The 25067-nt window shown below is 42.0% G+C and overlaps 1 protein-coding gene across 2 annotated transcripts in view; it reads right to left on the reverse strand.

Annotated features, from left to right (window-relative positions):
• LOC122811291 (deoxyguanosine kinase, mitochondrial-like) overlaps positions 1 to 25067 on the reverse strand; it is a 908708-nt gene that overhangs the window by 337689 nt on the left and 545952 nt on the right. For both annotated transcript variants that reach the window (XM_044083040.1, XM_044083038.1), the window contains exon 5: positions 20712 to 20827. In XM_044083040.1, coding sequence (XP_043938975.1) covers positions 20712 to 20827 — 116 coding nt within the window. The remainder of the gene's footprint in view (positions 1 to 20711; positions 20828 to 25067) is intronic.

A 25067-nucleotide genomic window follows, 5' to 3' on the forward strand; every position in this document is an offset into this window, starting at 1 on the left:
TGGCAACCGGTCTATAGCTTGAAAGACCTGTACTGATTCCACCCTTGTGCAGTGGAATAATGAAAATTTCTCCCATAGTGAGGGGACTTATTTCCAGATATGGATCAATTTATCAGAATTGAAACTGCATATGCAATAGCCCCAGCTGACATTTTAAGATATTTGCCATGTAGATGGTCAGGTGCAATTGTAGTAGGCTTTAATTTTTTTTTGAAGAGTTTCTTCATTGTATCTGTGGGAACCAGGTTGAAGAAGAAATGTTGAATGAAGTTATGTGATTGAGTAGGGAACTCAACAGCTTCATTAATCACCTGGTTAGTTAATACTGTCTGTGTAAAGTGGGTATTGGCTATGGTATCATTTTGTTTCAGTGTGTTTGGTGTTATTTGTGTAGCTTGTCCTGGATTTAACAGTTTATTGATTGAGGCAACAAGCAGTTTTGGATCATTAGTGCATATGTTTTGACTGCTTGTGTAGTAGGTTTTCTTATCTTTGGTGAAAAAAAATAAATAAATAAGTTAAGTACTCACCATAATGTTCCGTGCGAGTTGTTCATCTCACCTTCATTCTTTACTGATGGGTTCAGAGCCGATCCTCGGCTCCGACTCGGCCAACTGCAAAAGCTCAAGGTCTTCAACCAGCTTGAGGACAACTCCCTATCCCATGATGCACCCTGATCTTTCCTCAGATCTTGTTTGTTGCCTGACTACTTAGTAGTATAAATATGCCACTCAGAGAGTTGGATAAGAGACAAAGCACCCTATATGGACCTCAAGTAGACTGGATGGGGGTTGGAGGGTGGGACGTAAGAACGAAGGCGAGATGAACAGCTCACATGGAATGTTATGGTGAGTACATAACTTCTTTATGTGAATTTGTTCTATCTTGCCGTTCATTCTTTACTGATGGATAACGTCCCAAGAACCATCTTCTTGGGTGGCTCATGGGAGTATATTCCTCAGAACTGTGGAACCAAAAGAGGTCCTATCCCTGGAGACCTTGTCTACTTTGTAAGGAGTGATAAAGGTATGAGGTGTTGACCAGGTAGCTGCTGCACAAACAGAGTCTAATGGTAACCTTGCAGAAAAGGCTAATGAGGTTGAAACAGCTCTAGTAGAGTGGGCCTTTACTTTTTGTTGCAAGGGAGCATTTTGTGAATTATGAATGAAGGAAATGCAATCTGATAGCCATCCTGACGAGGTTACTTTTGACACAAAGGCACCCTTCTTTGACTCTGAAAAGGAAACAAAGAGTTGATCTGTTGACCTGAATTGTTTCGTTCTGTCTAGGTAAAATCGGAGTTGTCTCATCAGGTTCGTGCATGTGTTCCATCTTATTTGTGTATTGGGGAAACTAAACTGGCAACGCAATAGATTGGTTAAGATTTGCCTCTGAACAAACATTTGGTAAGAAGGATGGATTAGTTCTGAGCGAAACTCTGTCATTATGGAAAATCAGATAAGGAGGTTTGATGGTTAAGGCTTGCAGCTCAGAAATCCTCTGAGTAGAAGTAATGGCTATCAGAAAGATAGTCTTCCATGAAAGGAATTTCAAAGAACTGGATGAGGCGGGTTCAAAAGGAGGTAGTATGATTCTGGATAGAACAAAATTTATATTCCATGGCATGACTGGAGCTCTGATTGGCGGCCTCAAATGAATGGAGCCTTTAAGAAAGGCTTTAGCAAGTTGATGCAACATGACAATGGAGTCTTGGAAACCAAAATGAAAGTTTGATATCACTGCTACTTGAACTGTAATGGTAGCTGCAGCCGCTCCTTCATTGAAAAGTTTTGTTAGAAATTCCAATATAGATGGGATTGGAGCTAGATAAGGATGGTTGGGAGGGTGGCCTGATGGTTAAGGTGTTTGCCTTACAAACACAAGGTACAGGATTCGAGTCTCACAAGGGATAATTTGCTAGGCTTAAAATAGCTCCCATGGGCAGTTAGCCTAGTACTAATCTATGAACCTATAAATCATCATTCTGAGAAGCCCATAAAGAAAATCTCTTCCATTTGCTAAGATATAACTTTCTGGTAGTTGATTTAGTTGAGGATGTTATAATATGTTGGGTCTCAGTTGAGAGGTTGTAAATCCTGGCTATTGTGGGAATTGGAGCAGCCAAGCTGTCAGTTTGAGGGAATGAAGGGAAGGATGAAGAGCCCCTGATGAATGGGTCAATAGATCCAGAACTGGGTCCAGGATCCAGGGTTTTTCCAAAAGATGAGGCTGGAGGAAGGGAAAACAAATTTGCTGAGGCCAGTAAGGGGCTATTAGTATCATGGTCCTTCCCAGTAGTTTTGCTTTCTGTGAAACTTGGGAATCAGAGGGAAGGGGGGAAATGCATAAAGGAGACTCAGGGGCCAACTGTGCACCAGTGCATCCCTTGGAGCTTCCCCCGGCTAGGGGATTAGGGCAAAGTAGCTGCTGCATTTCGTGTTTGTTGGGGTTGTAAAAAGATCACAGCAAGGTTGGCCCCACCTGCAGAAAATCCTTTCCGCTACTTGTTGCTTTAGGGACCACTTGTGAGGCAGTAAGATTGCCCTGCTCAGCTTGTCTGCTATCACATTGGATTTCCCCGGGATGTGCATTGCTAACAGAAAGCGCTGGGAGGAAATTGCCCACTGCCATACTCTCATGGCCTCTCGACAAAGGGTGTAAGATGTGGTTCCTCCTTGTTTCTTGATGTACCAGACCACTGACATGTTTTCCGTCTGAATTGAAAATGTTCCCAGAGGTAGAGAATCTTGAAAGGACTACAATGCTAGAAGTACCGCTCTCATCTCCAGGACATTTATATGTAGATGAGTCTCATGCTTCTTCCACGTGCCTTGGGCTGTTCTTTCCTGAAAATGCCCCCCTTCCACGCAATTAAGGAAACATCCATGGTCACCGTGGCTATGGGATTGGGTAGAACGAATGGACGTCCCTGAGATACATGTTGAGATGTCAGCCACCACTGAAGGTCCTTCTTGCACGCATTCGTTATGACAATTTGATGTGACATTGGAATTTCCTGAAAGGACCATTGAGAGAATAGGTACCTTTGCAGAATTTGCATTTGCATTCACATGAGGGGAATGGCAATGCCTGCTGCTGCCATCGATCATAGCTATTTGAGTACCATTGAGACTGGGGCTTTTTTGTCAGAAGCAGGTCTAATACATGTTCTCATAAGAGAGAAATTATTTCTGGAAGCAGACTTAACGTCATAGAAACTGTGTTAATTTTGCTCCTATGAAGACAGTCTGTTGCGATGGTGATAAGGCAGAATTTTCTGAGTTGATAGTAATCTCCAATTGATTGCATAGGTGTAAGGTTGTATCCCTCACATGAAGAAGTTGATGCTTGTTGGTGGCAGTGAGGAGCCAGTTGTCTAGATATGGAAACACCTGGAATCCCAAATATCTCAGGTGACTACTGTCATGCATTTAGTAAACACTCTGGGGGCTGTAGTGAGATCAAAGGGCAGAGTGCGAAATTGATAATGGCTCGCTTCCAGCCGGAAGCGTACATGATCCCTGGATGGTCTGTGCATCTTTATGTGGTAGTAAGCATCCTGAAGATCTATAGAGCACATCCAATTGCCCTTCCCCAGAAAGGTAAGTATTGACTGAAGCATGACCATCCAGAATTTGTCTTTTTCACTGACTTGTTTAGTCTGCTTAGGTTTAGAATAGGTCTCCAGTCCCCTGTTTTATTTGGAACTAAAAAGAACCTTGAGTAAGTTCCGAATCCTCTTTGGTCTGATAGGACTGGCTGGATGACTCTTTTGCCCAGAAACCTTTGGACCTCTAAGGCTGCTTGGTCCCTATAACTGGGTGAAATGTATGGGATTTTCTTTACTAGAGGGGGTGGAATGGCAAAGGGAAAAGAGTATCCTCTGGATATTATGCCTTGTACCCAGCTGTCTTTTATTTTTAGCCAGGCATCTAGGTAAAAAGACAGACATCCCCTGACTGCCTCCACAGATGAACAGTCGGGCCTCCTCTCAGGAGCACTGATAGGGCTTGCCAAAGAACTGGTCTCTGTTGCTCTGGTTCTGTGGACCTCCCCTGCCACGTGGGCGTCGTCTTCCATTATTACCCCATCCTCTGCCTCTAGAGGGGGTGTCACCACGAGTGTTTTGGAAAGATCCTTGAGACTTACAGAGAGTACAGTTGTGTACACCATAAATGTAGATGTTCGAGTGTCTTTACTGTTGCAGTCATGACTGTAGGGTTCTCCCCTGCCGGCAGGCAGCCATCGGTCGGCCAGAATCCCAAAGTCTGGGTCCGACGTCGGCTGTTCAACCATGCTCCCTGACGTCAGAGTGCCAGCAGTACAAAGCTGACAGCTGACGCCAACTTCTCCAGCCTTTCTTGCCCCAGATGTCAGGTGTCCCAAAATGAAAAAGGTCCCATAACCTTTGCAAATACACCTCAGAAGAATGGTGAAAAAAAAAAAGGAAATACACAAAAGTAAAAATAAGAGGGGACAGGAGGGAGGGAAACCCAGACTGCAACAGTGAAGACACTCGAACATCTACATTTATGGTAGGTGTACACAACTGTACTATGTTCATCGTGTTTCACTGTTGCAGTCATGACTGTAGGGTACAATCCCAAAGCTGAAAGAAAGGGAGGAGGTCATAAAGAGGAAGGGGCGGCTAAAAGGCCCTGCAAGACTGCAGAGGCAAAGCCTGCCCTAGACTTAGAGTAGAGAGGTAGATTGTAGTGCTTAGAAAATGTATGCACTGAACTCTAAGTTGCAGCTTCCAAAATGTCCTTGGTAGGAACTCCCCTGAGGAAGGCCGCAGAAGTGGCAGCAGCTCTGGTGGAATGAGTCCGTATACTCCCTGGGTTTTGCTTTCCATGGTGAGAATAACAAAATTTGATTCCATGAGCAATCCATTTAGAAATGGTCTGTTTTGAAATGGCTTTACCTTGGGAACTTGAAGCATAAGAAAAACAATTGTTCTGATTTCCTGATGTCCTTGGTTCTGTTCAGGTAAAAATGTAGCTGTCTGTGTACATCCAAGGAATGTAAGATCCTTTCCCCTTTATTTTGAGAAGTGGGGAAGAAGGTTGGCAAGTGTATAGTTTGATTTAAAGCCACTTTGGAAACCACCTTAGGCATGAAGGTAGGATTAGTCCTCAAAGATACCCTGTCTTGATGAAAAATAATATAAGGTTCCACAGCCATAAGAGCTTGTAACTCTGAAACTCTCCTGGCAGAGGTTAGGGTTAACAGGATGGCTGTCTTCCAAGATAAAAACTTGATGTCAGAAGAGGCAGCAGGCTCAAAAGGAGGCAAGGTTAGTTTTTCCAAAACATAGCTGAGATCCCAAGCAGGAATAGGAGGAGATCTAGGAGGTCTCAAGTTCTTAGCTCCTCTGAGAAACTGTCGCATGAGCTGGTGGGAAAAGATGGGAGGGTCTGTATTATAATGAGCAGAAATAGCAGAGGCATGAATCTTAATGGAAGAGAAAGAGAGACCCTTATGTAAGAGATCTGTCAAGTAAAGTAAAATTAAAGTAATGTTAGGAAGAAGAGGATCAGAATCCTGAGCCTGCAACCAGGAACAGAATCTTTTCCATTTTCCTGCATAAGATTTTCTAGTACTAGGACGTCTGGCTTCTAAAATGACATCCAAAACCTGCTTGGGCAGTAAAGAAGAAATCAAAGGCCCTGGATAAACCAGGCCGCCAGGCTGAGAGTTCTGACATGAGGGTGTAGAACCTGACCCTGATGCTGGGACAGAAGGTTCGGAGACTGAGGTAAAACCCAAGGGGACTCCAGGCATAGGTTTTTTAGAGTTGGATACCAAAACTGCCGAGGCCAATTTGGGGCCAGCAAGATTATCAACTTGGGCTTGTCCTGTTTTATCTTCAATAAAACCCGTGGAAGAAGAGGAAGAGGCAGAAAGGCATATCCCGAGAGGTTCCTCCAACTGAATGACATGGCGTCCACTTTCCAAGCTTCTCTGTGGAAAGTCCTGGTGCAAAAAGTTTGTAGTTGATGATTGAGATGGGATGCAAACAGGTCTATGTGAGGACATCCCCAGACTGCTGTTATCATCCTGAAAATTTTGGTGTCCAGCATCCACTCGTGTGGATCCGAAATATTTCTACTCAGACTGTCTGCCAGGAAGTTCTGTTTCCCTGGTAGAAACTGAGCTTGAAGATCCAGATTGCAAGCTAGAGCTGTGTTCCATAGATCCATGGCTAGTCTGCAAAGGGAGTAGGAATGAGATCTCCCTTGCTTGTTTATGTACCACATAACTGTGGTGTTGTCTGTCCGTATTAACAGTTGTCCTGGTTGTAAAAGATTCCTGAAGGCCAATAGAGCTTTCTGAACGGCTAACATTTCCTTTAAATCGATATGCAGGTGCTTCTGATCCTTTGTCCAAAGGCCCTGCAAACAATTGCCCTGAAAATGGGCTCCCCAAGCATAATCCGAGGCGTCCGTGGTTAGAATCTGAGAGGCAGGAGGCAGACGGAAGGGCTTCCCTTTGTTTAGAGCACATGCCCTGGACCACCAAAGAAATTCCTTTTGAAGGCAAGGAAGGACGGAGATCAGTATGTCTAAAGTGTGGCAATGCTGAGACCATACACTTTTTAGGTACCACTGTATTTTCCTCATGTGTAGTCTTGCATATGGTATGAGAGGGATGCAGGAGGCCATGTAACCCAAAGCCTGCAGGAATTTCCTTGCAGATAGATGAGTTAAAGTTGCCAAGGTTCTGAAAGTTGAAGCCAGCTGTAACTGTTTTTCGGATGTCAGAAATACCATCTGGGTTGTGGAGTTTAGAAGTGCACCCAGAAAAGTTATCTGTTGTGATGGTGTCAAATTTGACTTTTTTATGTTCACAGAGAATCCCAGGAACTTGAGGAGGTTCTGTACAAATTCTAGATGCTGGAGTAAGACATCCTTGCTGTCTGCCTGAATTAGACAATTGTCCAGATAAGGGTAAATTTGAATTCCCTTGAGTCTGCAGTAAGCTACTACTGGAGCCAGGCATTTGGTAAAGACCCTGGGTGCAGTAGATAACCCAAAGGGCAGTGCAGAGAATTGAAAGTGCCTCGATCCGGCTTTGAACCTGAGGTATTTTCTGCGATCCTGCCTGATGGGAATGTGTAAATATGCCTCCTTTAAATCCAAAGTTACCATCCATGCATTTTTGGACAGCATTGGAAGTAGCTGCTGTAGAGTAAGCATCTTGAATTTTGGAATCTCTAGAAAAGTGTTCAAGACAGACAGATCCAGAATGGGTCTCCATGAGCTTTGCTTCCTTGGGACTAGAAAAAGCCTTGAATAAAAACCTTTTCCCATCTCTGAAAGAGGAACCAGTTCTATGGCATTCATAGCCAAAAGAGCTTCCACCTGGTTTAGGGCCTCCGTCCATTGATGCTTTGGAAGGTCTGGCCATCCGCTTGGCCTTGGCAAGGTATGAAAATGGAATTTGTAACCTCTTAAAACCACATCCAAAACCCATTTGTCTTGGGTTGAGTCCAATTTTGATAAAAAAGAGAGAGTTTTCCTCCGAGAGGGGCTTCCAGGCAAGAAGTTCCTGTAGCCCAACAGAGGGAGTCATTGAGTTTGTTTCCTTTGAGATTGTGACCTGTCCTCTCCTCCCCTAGGGGTGGAAGCAGTCCACTGTCTTGGTCTATAAGCAGCTTGCGTTTGAGGTCTCCCTCTGGAACGTCTATATCTACCCCTCTGAGGCCTGTAAGAAGTGGGAAAGGGCCAATTCCTGCTAAATCTAGGAGGCTGTACTTGTAAGAAATCATTAACTGTTTGCATGGATTTCACCTTATCCTCCATCTTTTTAATCACCTCTTCAGCTTTAGATCCAAACAAAACATTACGCTGAAGAGGAGCATCCAACAATTTAGCCTTTACTTGATCAGGTACATTTTGTTCCTTTAGCCATGCATGCCTTCTAATGACTGTGCCAGAGGCCGCAGCCCTACAAGAAGCCTCCAAGGCATCAAATCCACAGTGTAAACCATGCTTCCCAACTTGTTCAGTGGCGTGCAATAAGTCATGTAATTCCTTATCATCTGCACAGGCAGAAATGGAAGTAAGCTTTTGTTTTAAGAAAGACAATAGAAATTGCTGGTATTTAAACATATGAAACTGACAGTTTAAAGCCCTAATGAACAAAGTAGCAAAAGTGTACACCTTTTTGCCCCATCTTTCTAAGGATCGAGAATCCTTTTCAGTAGAAATGGGATTTTTGGCAGAAGCGGCCTTAACTCCCTTAGGACCCTGAGAAATGGTTTCAGGGTCAGCAGAAGGGTTCTTGTATAAAAACTGATGGGAATCAGGAACCCTGTAATATCTATCAGGCTTAACAGGAGCAGGAGGAAAAGAGTCAGGGGTTACGTTAGCCTCCGAAAAGGCATCATCCACAATATCCAAAACAGGAGGAATAGCCAGGGGTCTATGTTGGGGAAGAAGAAGAAATTCCCTCAGTCTTTTCTTGGATTCCAAAAACTCCTGTCCTTCCCAGTGGAAATGTTCCCTCATTTCATGCAAAGTTTCCCCAAAAGAGAAATCCTCAGGGGGAGAAGCAGAAGGAATGGATTCTTCAGCATCAGAATCCTCATAAGGAGGGAAAGAATATTCCTGATCAGAAGAAGAAGAAGCTGAGGAAACAGAAGCCTGATCAGAGGAATCATAAGAAACATCCTGCCTTGGTCTTTTGTCTGGAGGGGGATGAGAACCCCTGATCATAGTAATTAAATCCTCCGCCATCTTGAGTAACTGTTTCTGTGACTTGGGAGCCGGGTCAGAAGAGGCCTGTGTTGAAGTCTTTGATTTTGAAAGAGTCTTTGCCTTTATTAGTAGCTGAGTAGGCCTGAAAACCCCTTCGGAAGCCGGTACCTGCACAGCGGCTCCGGACCCATCCGAAGGAGCACTGTCCGAAGGTCCTGCAACATAAATATTTAAAGGCCTGGTTGGCTCCTCATGAGAGTCTGTTTCGGCTGTCGGTCCTGAAATGGCCGACGACAGGGGCTGCAAAAGCGCCTCACTGACGACGGCCAAACCTGAAGCTGGCTCCGCTTGTGCGCTATCATCAGATTTGGACCTCGGAGGCCTGTCTTTATCCTTGGGGCGTTTGTGAACTCCGGTAGCTGGGACTGTATCCGATGACATTTTGTAGTTAAAGCGCCTACCGAAGTAATGAAAAGCAAAATCGTACCTTCGCTTAATTGTACGTTGATTGAATCTAGCACAAAACCGACAACTAGCTACATCGTGGTCAGGGCCCCTAGCAAGGAATACAGTAAGAATGAAAATCCTTATGAGGTATTTGCTTCCCACATGAAATACAATTATTAACTTTTTCTGACATCGGAGTGGAGCAAGAAAAAAGTTTCCCCAACGGAGTACTTAGCTTTGAGTGGAGAAGAAAGTCTTTGGACAGAAGTATATCAGTAAAATTCGTCAGGAGTCAGCCGACCGGCACTTGCGAACTATCACGGCACGGCAAGAAAGACTGGAGAAGATGGCGTCGGCTGTCAGCTTTGTACTCCTGGCGCTCTGACGTCAGGGAGCATGGTTGAACAGCCGACGCCGAACCCAGACTTTGGGATTCTGGCCGACCGAGGGCTGCCTGCCGGCAGGGGAGAACCCTACAGTCATGACTGTAACAGTGAAACACGATGAACATCCATATCTTTCCACTTCCCCTCCCTTTGGGTTAATGTCTGTTCAGGATAGAAAAACGTATACCAATGGCAGACAAGGTCTTTCAGTCTTTTTCACTCCTAAGAGTTTCCTTTACCTTAGGTCCGAAAAGAGACAAACCATCAAAGGGGGTGTTAATAAAGGAAGACTTAAAGGGTTCCGCAAAAGAACATAAACGCATCCAGGAATGTCTCCTGAGAGCGATTCCTGTACCTGCTGCCCTGCTCGTACCATCAGCTGCATAAGACAACAGACGCATGGAAGAGTTCACTATCGAATTAAGAATGGAGAGCTGGGAAATTACCTTGTCCAAAACTCCCGCAGCCACTGAACCCTGTAGGATGTCTCCTAGTTCGTTCAGGAGATCCCTTTGTAACCTAGTAAAATATGTGAGGTAGTTCAGTGACTGAAGAACGAAGGCTGCTGAACTGAACATATGCTTCCCATATCTGTCCATAATCCTAGATTCCCTATCAGGAGGATGATTAGATGAAGAAGTCTCCGATACTTCCTTCTTAGTGGCTGCTGCCACCACCATAGCATCACCAGGTACTCCTTTAGTAAGATGAAGTCTGTCTTGTGGGCTAATAATAAATTTGTTAGGCCTCCTAGGGACAGGCTCAGTGGTGTCTGGGAACTCCCACGCCCTTTGAGTGAGTAATTCCAGCAACTCATCGAAGGGTGTAGACACCTAAGAGGTGGAGGGTTGAGACCCAAAAGCCTTCAAGAGAACTGACTCATCATCAGAAGGGTTAAGGGATTTCCAGCCACCCCTCTGTTTAAGAATCTCTAAGACATCTGCAAAGGAAATATCTTCTGAGGGGGACCGTACGGATCCTTCTGACTTATCCAAGTCAGTATCCGAAGTGAAAGACTCCTGTGAGGAGTCCAAATGCTTCCTCTTGCAGAGTCTCTTCCTATTGCAGAGTCTCTTCCTAGACATTTCTTCAGTGGGGGCTTCTGGAGAGGTCTCGGAAAAACATGGCTCACCCAATGGAGCTTCCTGAGGCTCAGTATCTCTACGCTTCAATGGAGCATGTGATGAAGAGGCAGACACTGGTGCTTTCAGGGGGGGAGCTGGTCGAACTGATGAAGTGGTTGTCAGGGCAGACAAAGCCCTCCTCATAACCTCGAAGGCCCCTCGGTCCTGAAGAAAAGAATCACTCGGATCTGAATAACCGATGGAAATCGTCTGCTCCGGTATAGAAGGCTTCAAGCCAGAAGTCAGGGCCGAGCTCACTCGAGCCGAAACCCTGAGAGGTAAAGTCGGCACTGACAAGTCGGTCCTACTGTCCTCTCCGGACCTGACCGGTGAGTGTTGGCCCTGAGATTCCTCAATTGGCGCTGAATGTATCAGGTTGGTCAGGGCCAAAAAAACTATAGAAGGTGTCGGACCCAAAGAGTCCACGATCATCAGTTCCGCGGTCTCCAGCTCCGAAACATCCATGAAAGTTGGAGGAGGAACAGAAGGGAAACTAAGATCAGCACCGAAGCCCCCTGGGTCGGTACCGATAAAATTTTTGCTAGTGCCGGTATCTGTAGGAACTTCTTCACCACACAGTCTAAATCTAAACCAGACAGTCTACTTGAGGCCCGTGAGGAATGACACAAAGCCACAGATTGCAGTATTGGGGACTTTAAGGTAGGAGATACCGGCTCCTAACCATAACGGCAGTCGGTTCTGAAGGTTTTGGAACCGATGTCGACGCTTTACCGGAAGCTGACTTCGATGCAGATGGAGATTTTGTCAGTTCCGTCTTCTTTGAGTGTTTGACTTAAACAAGGATTCTTGAAAGGAGGATTTAAGCAGACCTTTGTCCATCAACTTTCTCTTTCTCTCATGCAACACTCTTGAGCTGAAGGAGTGGCATATAGAACACCTTTCTTGCAGGTGAACCTCACCCAAGCAGTAAACACATTCAATATATCCATCAGTTAAGGACATCTTTTGCCCACATCTAGGGCATTTCTTGAAGCCAGACTTGGCTTTCTATTTTCCAGTTGAGACATCTTCCAACAACAGCAATAAGATTCACACAACAACTATTCAAGCCTTGTGAAGGGAAAGGCTTTAACAAATAAGTACACACAGAAATTATTTACACGTCCTGTATAAAAAGGACTGCAATTGCACTCTAACACAACACAGTATACTAACACTAATAATGATGTAGAAAAATGGCCTAAAAACACGGCCACTAACTTTACTATGGAAGAAGTAAAGGTAGCTATATGCCCTCTAAAAAAAGAAGGGCTAAACAACACACTCTAATAAGGGAAGAAACTCTGTGCTCTATGAAAATTAAGGGCTATAAACTATCAAGAAAACTAAACTATGCTAGAATTTATATAACTATATGCCCCATGGAAGAGCTAACAACACACTTTTAGCTAAAGAATAAAGAGAAATAAAGGGCCTAAAAATGCGGCCACTAATTTCTCTGTTGTTGTATCTTTCAGCTTTTCCCGGTTAGGGGTTGCCACAGCGGAACTCCGGTCCGCTAATGATTGGCAGTAGATTTTTACGTGCCGAGTTGCCAGCTCTGACGTACAACCTTCAATGAAGGTATGCCCATTCACGCATGTTTCCACACAGAAGACGCTTTAGCTGAGAATCGAACAGGACAATGTCTTACTTTGAGGCGTCAACACTACCGCAGTACCATCACCGCAGTAAAGAGATAGAAAGAAGAAAAGGCCTAACAAAAAAAAAAAACGGCCTTAAAGATTAACTATCTAATCTAAATATTCAAAAATGTAAGTACAAGAACAAGCTACAAACTCTAACTACTATATCAATGCTAAATGGTTATATTTTTGCTAAAATTATAGCTATAATATTTAAACAAGAAAAGTTATTCATTGGCCAGAGCTGTTGAACATCCGATCAAGTTGCAGCGGTAAATGAGATCTGAGGGAAGAGTTAGGTTTCTGTGGCAGCTAAGATGTGTGGAGTATGTGGTGCTATCCATGCATGCACTTCAGAAAGTTTGTTAGAAATACTTTGTAAATTATATGCCATCTATAATGGCTAGAGTGGGACTGTGATTGAGGTGTTATTGATAAAGGTGCTAATAGGCATATGCTGTTTGGTGCTTGTATGTACTGAGCTGGGCCTGGATTTAGGTGGATACCTCTGATAAGTTTTATGGTAATGGAGGTATGATGGAGCAGGTTGAAGAATTTTTCCTTGAATTTATGTTTAATACCCAGTTTGTGAGTAAAAGGTTATTGCTTTGGATAACTGCACTTGAATAACAGGATATATGAGTGATGATGCAGATAGAATGAGATTGGGAGATGAGGTTCAGAAGTATTTTGACTGTGTACATAAGTTTTTTTTGGAATTATGAGGGTAATGGATGTTGGTAGGATGTTAAGTGTGCAAGTAGGAGAAGAGAAACTAGTATGACAAATTGTAAGAGAAACGTGTTTCTGCAATGTAAGAAATAGAAGGGTTTGAAAGGAGAGGATGAGGATGTTGTTGAAATAAGAAGTAGGGGTGATTTATTGGGGGAAAAGAAGTTGCTAAAATATAGAATAATAGATGAAAAAGCGCTGTTGGGGAGTGGTCTAAGCAGGGGTGAATGTAGTGCAATGCAGTATGGGGGAGGGAGAAAGGTTGTTAGGAATGATGCTAAAAATTAGTTGGAAGTTGGGAAACAAGTGAATAGAAACTAGAGTGTTTTTATAACATCAGTAAAGTTGTTTGGTGAGGTTTACAGAATGGATGTCACAGCTGAATACTGTATGTGGGAAAAATAATGGCTGAGAAAGGTGGGATGCATGGGAATTGGGGGTAGGGAAGAGGAGTGAAGCAAAGCTGAGTGTAGCAGACTTCTCACCTCAGACCAATTATTAAAGAAAGCAATCAGTTTTATAGCTGGTGTTGAGTAATTAGCAAGAGGGACAAGGTAAAACAGGTTTTCTTTTATGTACTGAATGTAGACACCAAGACGCTAAGAAGACAAAGTAACAGTATAATCTAACTGGCAAGAGAAAGAACAATGGACATCTTGGTAAGTAATCCTTATAATGCAAGGTCCTTTGGGGGAAGGTGGGGAATGTCACAGCCACTTTCCAGCACAGGTCAGGCACATAACTGTTAAAGTTAATATACAGCAAGGCTCTTCATATTAAACTTGTTTACACTGCACAATAACAGAAAATCTCAGTGAAAATGTTCGCAGATGTGTGCCTTATAGCAAAGCTTAAGCTGTTTATGGGACAGGGACCAATGTAATGTCCACAGGCAACTACACAATGACAGAAAATCTCAATGAAAATGTTAGCAGGCGAGCCTCTTGTGGTACAGTTTGTATGATTTATAGTAAAGAGGCTGATGTAATGTCCACAGGCTCTGCCCTATGAAGGATGACAGTGGAATGATCACTGACACAAGAATCTGAAAAAGTTCTTGGTGCTGAGCTGATATGGGCCTGTGACTTAGACCTACATGTTAAAGAAGGTAGCCTGGATAATTTCAGATAATATTGTTTTAAAAGAATGACATGCTGTTAAAACCAGACACACCAATATAAAATCAAAATATCACAAAAGTATTCTGGAACCATAAGTCATTTGATTCACTCAATTTATTATCGCAAGTTTAACTTTCACATAAAACGTCTTAAGAAAATTACACACAAGATGAAACTCTGTTTAAATAAATAACACATTAAAAGGTCACACAACTCAAATTACATCACTTCCTAATTACTCTTCCACAGCAATTAAGATACATATATAAATATATATATATAAAAAACATATACAAAATACACAAGTAAAACATTGTCTAGGCTAGGACATACACATTTTATATGTGTGTGTGCGCATGTATACATACATACATATATATGTATATATACATACATATACACACACACACACACACACACACACACACACACACACACACACACACACACACACACACACACACACACACACACACACACTTCTTTACATTATTATACATTTTCTTTAGTATTGGTTTAATGCTAAGATCCTGTTGCTGTTATTATAGCCCTCCCCTTATTTCCTCTAATACATTCTGTAATACTGCAAATTTAAAACAATGATCATGGCAAATATCTTCTAAGATTTAATCAATTCATTAATTTCTGTCCTATCTTTTCCTTTAACTTCCTATTCAGCTTTCCTATGTAAAATGCACTGCATTTTACACATGTAGCTATGCAGACCAAGTTTTTACTATCACAATCAGCACTCCCACCATGGTAAGTATATTTCAACCCAGGTTAAGGAACATTCCACCAGAGCCTTACCTTTTCAGTGGCATAATGGAAAGGAGTAAACTCTAGAAGCATTCTAGAGGCAGCAACCTCATCCACAGTACATACCTTTAGAAAACACTACAAACTGGATTCTTTCTCAAGTTCCAGGACAAGCTTTGTGAGAACTATTCTGCATGGGTTCCTGGATTCTTTTCCTCCCTAATCTCAGGTAGGGTAAGCTTTGGAATCTACCCATATGCCACTGAGGCAGTGTGAATGATGAATATAACAAAGTTGAACAAGTCTTGCTTACTTGTCAGAGTGTATGTTTGAATTCCGCACTGCCTCAGTGGTAGCATCCACCCATCATCCCCTTATTTTGTACATAGTTTGATGGTATCTAACCTTGTTGTGTTGTTGGCTGACTTTGGTAATTTCTTTTGGTATTTTGGAGCTAAGAAATGGTTGGTTTCAGGCAATTCTTGACTCTTGTCCTTGTTTTTTCTTACTTGGCACTAAAAGATGGAATAACAGACTTTTTGTTAAGATCTCCAGGAGGAGGTTAAGACCTCAAAGAGGAAGAATTTGCTTCTGAGAGGGACTCAAGTGCAACACTCCTTTCGCAAACTGTTTGACCACAAAAAGAGATAAAAGAAGGGGCTCCATGAACAGACAAGATGAGATGACTGTGAGATGCATGATGCCTCTTAATAGATACATAAGGTAAGCCATCTCTGAGTAGCTCACACAAATGCTTCAAAAACCATATGCAACTCATGCTGTTCAACAGTTGACAGTTCTTACTGACATATTTAAAACATCTCGACATCAGACCATAGTACCAAAGTGCTTCAAGAAAACAACAATCAAACCACTACCCAAAAAGTCTCAACCAGCAAGCCTGAACAACTATCGTCAAGTAGCTCTCACGTCTACCATAATGAAATGCTTCGAGAGACTGGTCAAAGACTATTTAACAAAAAATCTCCCTGCAGAACTGGATCCACTCCAATATGCTTATCAGCCAAACCGCTCCACTGCAGATGCCATCTCGCTGTCTCTGCACACATCCATAGCTCACCTGGAAAACAAGAACGGTTATGCCCGACTGTATTTCACTGACTTCATCTCTACCTTTAACACAGTTATACCACAACATGATAGAGAAACTGATTAATTAGAGCATCAGCATTCCCATGTGTAACTGGATTTTGGACTTCTTCATTGAGAGACCACAAAGAGTGAGCATAGGCAATAATACCTCTGAGAGCACTACATTGAGCACAGGAGTCCCTCAAGGATGTGTTCTCAGTCCTCTGCTGTTCACCACGCTGACCCATGACTGTGCAGCGTGGAAAAGCTCATATCACATCATCAAATTCATGGATGACACTACAATAGTAGGATTAATCAGCAATTATGATGAAACAGCATACAGGGAGGAGATGAAGCATCTGACTGACTGGTGCAACAATGACAACCTGGCTCTGAACGTAAAGAAAACCAAAGAGATGATAGTGGACTTCAGCAAGAACCATGAGGCACATCCCACTCCCACAATCAAAGGAGAAACAGTAGAAAGGGTGAAAAGCACCAAATTCCTAGGTGCACATTGCAGAAGACCTGACATGGTCCAGTAACACAAATCACATTGTGAAGAAGGCACAACAAAGGCTCCACTTCCTACACAGTTTGAGGAAAGCAAACCTTCCATCTTCTATCTTCACAGCCTTCTAAAGAGGCACCAGTGAAAGCATCTTGACAAGCAATATCACAGTATGGCATGGAAACTGCAAGGTTACAGATCGTAAGGCTCTACTAAGGGTGGTGAAGGTGGCAGAGAGGATCACCGGGTCCAGGCTTCCATCTATATAGGATCTGCACTCAGCACAATGTCTCAGTTGAGCTAAAAAGATCATCAGAGACGAAACCCACCCAACTCAGGGAATGTTCTTCTGCTCAACTTCGGGCAAACACTACAGAAGCATATGTTGCAAAACAACTACATTCAGAAATAGCCTCTTTCCTCAGACTATCAGACTACTAAACTGGAGTAGCAATGCAAGCCAATAGGTCACCTAGTCAGTGGCCACACAGTGTGAAGGGGATCTCACTTCTTAAAGTGCAATCAATCCACTGTTAGGTTCTCTCACTTGTACAATAGCTCATTGCAAGCTTCTTACGTTTGTGCAATAATTCATACAAGTTACATTCTGTGCAACTGAAACTGATCTAGTATTTTTGCTCAAGTCTCAGCTGTGCAATACTAAGTACTGCTAAGAGTTAGAGATACAAAAATGTGATCATGTCCTACTGTCACGTCAAATACTACATTTTTTTTCTTTCTTATTATGTATGTTATATTTACATATACTGTCTGTACACAGAGCTCGAAGCAACAAAATTTGATTCAGCCTGCACTGAGGTGTGGGTTTAAATGACAATAAAGTTTACTCTGACTTTGACAACTGAGGCAGTGTGAATAATGAACATCAGGTACTACTGCACATGGTGAGGCCAATGTAGCTTTGCTAGTGATCCTGATGATGTAAGAAACCGCAGATACCATCCAGGATGTATACCTGACAAACCCATAGGCCTTTTGGACAGTTTGACATGGGGAGGAGACAGGGTATGTGGGTCAACCCTTATTGTTCATCATCATCATCATCACCTCTAGGATTTCCCAAAATATGGGATTATCTGGGGATGCTGATGAAAAAGTGCCTTCCACATCAACAGTTAAGTAGGCTGTGGCTAACTACAAGAGAAAGTATGTTTCTTCTCACAGCAAGCCTTCTTCTGCATATGAGGGAGACTTGGATGAGGAAGAAGACAATCACAAGTGAATTGATATGATGGAAGTAATTCTGCAAAGAATACAAGTCCTGCTGAAAAGGTTAACGGATGGATTGCTAGCAAATGTTAGAGGACAACACTGGCACTAGAACAGGTGGCAGAAGCAAAGCAAACAGAAGTCATCGGATGACTGAACTGAAATCACAGTAGTAGGTGGAGAACCCAGTGCCTTGACTCTTGTGATCAATAATGTCAGCATGTGTATCAGCACCAAAAGAGAGGGTACTAATACTGACTTTGATGCTTTAGTATTAACTGTTTAACTGGAATCCCACTGACAGTAGCTGATTCCATCAAGCTCAAAACCAATGCTGATAATGACATCTCTGTTGACCTTGCATCAAGTGGATTAAAGGACATCAAAGATGCTGAAATCACCAATGGAGGGCCCACTAATAGCAGAGAACTCTTCATTCCTAACCTCAATGGAACTATCACCAAAAAAAGGGCAAGGATAAGCTAATTTGAAATCAAAGGGTACAAAAAACAAGGATTGTCTAATTTCATCCTGGTTAACACAAGGAAAGAGAGACTATCACATTTCTACTACTCAATACATATACACAGCCTTCACCAACTTCCAGTAATCCACATTAATGACCAAGGGAGTTAGGCATGCCTCAACACTGAATATACCAACATCAAGGACTCAGTACTTCTCTGTGTAGTGCTGACACAAGTGATAATGAATCCTGAACCTAGATTGTTGAAGAAATATTTTTGGAAATAGAAATAAAGATCTGTGGAAAATTACTACTACTATAAGTCTCCCCAACAGTCATATCAATTTTATTTTCTGTAGATTCCATAACAGAAAGGACATCCTGAGACCCTGGTGAAGGACCCAAGTGTCTCTCATGTATTTATTTCTCAATGGAATAAGCCAACTTAACTGTAGGTGACTTCAAAGACCTTGATGTTGACTCGCTTTCAAGCTTCAGAACAAAAGTAGAACAGGTGTAGAAGTCAACAGTGAATCCGTCAATTCCAAATTCTCTTGATGGCAGATAAAGCCTATGTGTACAACAGAAATGACAGTCTCTTCCTTCTACATCTGAGGTAACAGAAATAAATTGTTTGTAGTCTGACTTTATGGGATAAAACCTTAACTGTGACGCAGAAAACTCAAGCTTAATTAGCAACTTGAATGCTTGTAAGAGACACGAAATGGAGGATGGAAATGAGTTGACCAGTGCAGACTTGGCCATCCTGGGAGCAGAGTGGCAGTTCAATTCATTATACTGCAGACACATTTTAGAGGAAAGATGTCTGGCAGGCAGCAACAGCTGGAATAAATATGTGATCCCTAACAAGGTACACACTTTATAGCCTTAACGGGGAATGTGTAGAAAAGTGTGTATCCTCAAGGAAAGGTGCTGTATATCCTTACATCTGTGAGTGTACAAGAAACCAACAAGCAGAGGGGACAATCATTATTCCCGAAGTAGAAAAACAGCTGTAAAGAGCAAGAGAATGCTAAAGCTACCTAGTGAGACAATTCCCTTGGTGAAAACAAAAATCAAGAATATCATAAATTAACAAAATAATTAAACCTCCTTCAATGGGGACATAACCAGCAATGAAAAGACAAAATTCAATAACTTTATGAAATAAGGTGGTGGACCTATGTCCAGAAAGTGGGGAAAGGGGGAAAAATCTGGCTGAGAATGTTCACAATTCTCCAGAAAAGATAACTGCAAAAGAAAGGCAAGTACTAAAACCTACAATGACAAGAAAAGTACAAAAATGCTATTTCACTAACGGCATGAAAATAACCAGCAGCTTGCAGCAGTACTAAGAACCAGTGCTTAGCATAAGGGTGGCACTGTGGCACAAAAAGAGCTAAACAGGCTGGACTGACAAGGCGCAGTGAGGGACAGAGGAAGATGCCTAGCAAAGTCTAGTGTACCAAAATGTCCCAATGCCTGTAGCCTTAATCCTAAATGTTATGGAGGACTGACCCACTCTTAACAGATCCTTTGCTACATTCCATCACTTCAAAGGAAATGTTCAATAGTTTGTGTGTCCTGGCAAGTCCTAATGTCCAACGTGCGTGCACATGCACACACTATAAAGAAAGAGGGAAGAGAGAGACATAAAAATACTATATTAGGTTGAGCACTATCTTCTTCAATCTCAAACTCGCTTTCTCCCTTTTTCCTCTGAAGTGGAGGATCTAAACCACCAACACACACACCCACACACACACAAAACCTTTCAAGGCTTCACCAACTTGAATAATGCACATCAAGAAATCAGGGACATGTAACAAGAGTCTTCTTAAACTTGAACAGAGAAACAAGCATTCAAATGCAAGCAGTTAATTGGCAAACAGACATATACAAATGCATACACAAACACACATGCTCGCACGTGTGTGCGCAGACACACACACAATTATATTTATGAAATGCTCTTAGAAAATCAAGTCGTCTTACCAGTTACCAGGAGTGTATAAAAATGCATTCACGTACACACTAAATGTTCAAAATGAGAGGATAACAAAAAAAAAAAAGAAAAAACATTCTGGATTGTGCACTTAACAGATATTACCATGCATTTAGGGTTCTAACATACAGACACACACACCTGGTTTGTGCCTTACTTCACCAAGGAACTGTAGACTGGTAACATCTGTCAGTTCATGCCCTAGCATGAGTTATTATTTACAATTACATGTGTCAGTACACTACATTATGTCACTGTGTTTTTTAGCACTGATATGAGGAAATATGGTTTCTTCTGCAGACTGGTTCTTACTTACCCAGTTTCATATACACCAACTCATATCACTAACATGGTTAGCATGGTTAATCTAGCAAATGTTTTCAGGTACACAAGACAGCTTGAAAGATATACCAACAGAGTACATCAGAATAATTATTCCTTGCAAATCCAACACTTAGAATGGCAGGCACAAAAAACATTTGCTTACTCTGCAGTTCTGTGAATTAACCAGTTTTCATGCTGGCGATGAAGCTCTGCCAAATAATCCACAGAAAGTCCCTTTTCTTCAAGTCTGTCCCTCCTGTGTGACCGTTCTAAACAAACCTGCATATGTCAAAAGAAAGACAAAATACATTATGGTCTACAAATGCTGTGCTTAACACTCTAGGGAAGCTTGCTTTCAGTTTTAAATCTTACTGACAATGTAGCTGAAGTAGGTCAGACAAACCAGTTGTGAAGCAGTGCAAGCTACTTACGCTAACATCACATCTCTGAGACATGCCTCCCAACCTGTGAGTATTAAAAATCATAGCATTAGCCTTTAAAATCATAGAAGAGGGTCAGAAAGAGACGTGCCTTCCTAATTTTCACAACAAAATGTCTTTATATACAAATTTCTATACAGCTTGTGACACAAAAATCACTGTATAAGTTTATTTACTTATTTAATAAGGTATGCACCGATAAGGAGGACTGACTTTATGAGGAAATCCGTAAATCTTTTTGAAGCAAGGCTAAATTTGAGGGCCAAAATCATGGCATCATCCGTAAATCATAGCAGCCGAAAGGTACATTCTAAGTAGTTTCATTAGTCCATGCCTATGAGGTACATCTTACTCTTAAAGCAACAAAGTGAACAGTCTCCCTCATCCAACAAGTTGACTATTCAACTAGGGAAAGGAAGTAGATTGTCAGACCTTTCTACTGTAGTGCATAAACACACAAACACACTCGCGCACACACACATAATAAAGAGACATTTGTGAAAATGAGGAACTTAATACAACCTCTCTGGCCTCTTCGGGGCAAGAAACTGAGAATCTGGAGCACAAGCTGAATTAAAGGCATTCTCCAAAGTCTGAAGTACTGGAGGTACAGGCAGGGGTTTGGGAGAATCCAAACCCAAAAGGTCATAAATCTCCCTTCCCTACAACTTAATGAACTCTCTCATTTTTACCAATAGTATCAGAAAATTAAATTTCTTCAGTAGGTAAATCACAAGAAATAAACTTCATTTGACTCAGACTCATATGGGATACAAGAGAAGCTGAGACACAATCCAGACCTTTCTCTTCTGACTGAGAGAGCAGCTCTTCTTTGGAGGAATGGGGATATTTTTCTCTTGGAATGAGAAGACACAGCAGTACAAAACTGGAGGGTTTGGAAAGCCCCGAAGAGACCATGAGCAAGATTATACAAGCCCTCGTGTGGGTCCCCCATACCAAATGGAGTAGAGGGAGGGCAGTTGCTTAGTTTTGTTGTGCTGTCTTCTTGGGGGTCTCAAGCCAAACAGTCTTGGAAGACTCAGATATCCAAACCTCCATTAGCGAGCCAGCTACGTCTTCCCTTACCAACACAGCTGATGCACACTGCTGACCTCTTTAGTCAGGATGAAGTGGGTTCTCCCTTTTTGGCTGATTCCTGATTTCCAGTTTGAATGGATATATTGGTATCCTGATCCTTAATAACTTCCAACAGAGCTTAGTCGAAGAATCAGGGAAGATTGGACGGTAGGTCCAAGGGCTCCTAAACTACCATTTGGAACAGTCTGTCCCAGGCCATGAAAAAGAGGTAGCTGTTGGTGTTCCTTCTAAACCTTCTTTTAAAACTTTCCTCTTCTAATGCAACTGAAGGGGAAAATCTGAAGAAGAAAATCAGTAGCTATGGATGCTCATGTGTAGACTTTCAAATGACACTAGGCTTGAGCCAAGACTTTTACAGACAATGATAAAGAAAGGTCTAAGGGACATAAAGCTACTAAGAAAATTTTGGGGAGTGTACAATAAACAAATGTCACAGGACCATATGTCCTGAATTTCTCCAAGGCAGAAAATACAGGCCATGTGGAAGTCCTTGCTTGGGATCTGACTATCACATGCACATTTCCCTTTCTGATAGATGTAAGCAAAAGAACAGTCAAAATATAAGAGAAAAATATATGGAAATTCCCCAACAAGGTACTTATGTACCCATAAAAAAGAAGTTATATACTCACCATAACATTTCATCTGTGTTGTCAACTTTCACTTTTAGTCAACGGATGGGTTCAGATCTGACTCAGCCTTTGTTAAAGCTCATGACAACCAAAAACTACCAAGCTTCTTCCTTACCTATAAAGGACCAACCAAAAGTACTTCAGATCTCATTTGCTGATTTCAGAAAGGAAATATTTGCAGTCAAACAAGAAGAAGACTACAGCTGGAGCTCAATATAAAGGCTAGTGATGTCCTCTAACCATTCATTCTTACAAAAGTTTTCAAAGGATGGGGGGTTGGTGGGCGGGGAGTTGAGGAAGAATGAAAATGGATAATACAGATGGAATGTTATGTTTAGTACACAACTTCTGTATCTGACTATGTCAATTTTCATACTACCCTCAACTGATGGGACACAGTTCTCAGCTATCCAAGATCCTGGGTGGACTCAAGGAAGGATATTCCTGAGCACAGTTCAACCAAATGATGCTCTAGCTCTGGAGACCAGATCCAATTTGTAATGAGCAACAAAGGTACGGGGCACAGATCAAGTTGCTGCTGCTCATATATCATCCATGGACATTCTAGACTAAAATACTGAAGAAGTTGCCATGGACCTAGTGGAAACGGCCCGTAGTAGTTTTGGTAAGGTAATGCCCAATTTGTTATAAATAAATGAAATAAAGTAATTCACCCACCTGGCTAAAGTTACTTTGGCAAACTGCTTTCCCAATTTTACTTCTGCAAATCAGGTGCTGCGGTAGCATTGTCGCCTCACAGTAAGACGCTGTCCGGTTCGATTCTCAGCTAGAGCGTCTTCAGCATGGAGACATGCATGAATAGGCATACCTTCATTGAAGGTTGTGCGTCAGGGCTGGTAACTCGGCACATAAAAATCAACTACCAATCATTAGTGGACCGGAGTTCCGCTGTGGCGACCCCTAACCAGGAAAAGCCAAAAGACACAAACAAACAAAATCAAACAATTGGTCAGTTTTTCTGATGTCTTTTGTTCTATGCAGGTAAAAACGTAACTGTCTGTGAACATCCAATAAATGTAACATGTATTCGCCCTTGTTAGCAAATTTAGGAAAGAATGCTGGCAAATTAATGGACTGATTGATATTAGATTCTGACACCACCTCAGGAAGAAAGGATGCATTAGCTCGTAATGTAACTCTATCTTTGTGAAAAATCAAGTATGGAAGTTTTGAGTACAAGGACTGAATCTCAGAAATACGTTTGGCAGAAGTAATGGCTACCAGAAAAATAGTCTTCCAAGAAAGGTATTTTAAGGTCACACTTAGATGCTGTTCAAAGGGGGCATGAGTAAGAGCTTGCAGTACCAGATTCAGGTCCCATGGGGGAGCAGGGTCTTTAAAAGGAGGCCTTAGAAGAGTGCTTCGCAAAAAGGATTTGCAGAGCTTATGAGAAGTGACAGAGGAACCTTCAAATCCAATGTGAAAATTTGACATCGCTGCTAACTGAACCTTAAATGTTGAGCAACTAGCTCTTTCCTTAAAAAGCAGGGCCAAAAATTCAAGAATGTTATGTATGGGAGCTGAAAAAGGATCAACATAAGCCTAGTAAACAAACCTTTTCCATTTACTGAAGTAAAGTTTTTATGTAGAGGGTTTATGGGAAGATAAAATTAGAAGTTATGTACTTACCATAACATGGCATCTGTGTTGTCCATTTTCATTCTTCTCCACTACTGGGTTATGGATCCGACCATCGGATCTGACTTGGTTGCATTTTTTTAGACTTGGATCCTACTCTCGAGCTCCTCCCTCTACCCATAATGCAACTTCCTCAGATTCAGTTTGCTGCCTTATTGCCTACTGAATAAAGAGACAGTATAGACAGAAAAAAATCAGAGGCTCAAACCAGGAATATAAAGGTTCCTTTAAATCCAATAGATCCTCTAGGAGTCAATAGTTTGGAGGATGGCTGGGAGGGAAGGTGAGGAAGAATGAAAATGGACAACACAAATGTTAAATTATGGTAAATACATAACTTCTAAATCTGATGTTGTCTTTTTCATTCTTCCTCACTACTGGGTCAGCGTACCCAGTTACGTTACCCTTGGGTGGCCTCAAGGAAGGATATGCTGGAGCACTGTCAAACCGAAAGAAGCTCTGCTTCTGGAGGCAATGTCCAATTTATAATGTGACACAAAAGTACGAGTCTTTGATCAAGTGGCTGCAGCACAAATATCATCAATAGACACTCTGGAGGAGAAAACAGATGATGTAGCTATAGAACTAGCAGAATGAACTTTAGAATGGGGAGACAAGTTCAATCCATTTTTGGAATAAATTAGTGAAATACAGTCAGTAATCCATCTAGTCAATGTAACTTTGGAGACT

The sequence above is a fragment of the Protopterus annectens genome, chromosome 9.part0 (genome assembly GCF_019279795.1).
Source record: "Protopterus annectens isolate FY-2018-M chromosome 9.part0, PAN1.0, whole genome shotgun sequence".
Classification (NCBI taxonomy): Eukaryota; Metazoa; Chordata; order Ceratodontiformes; family Protopteridae; genus Protopterus; species Protopterus annectens.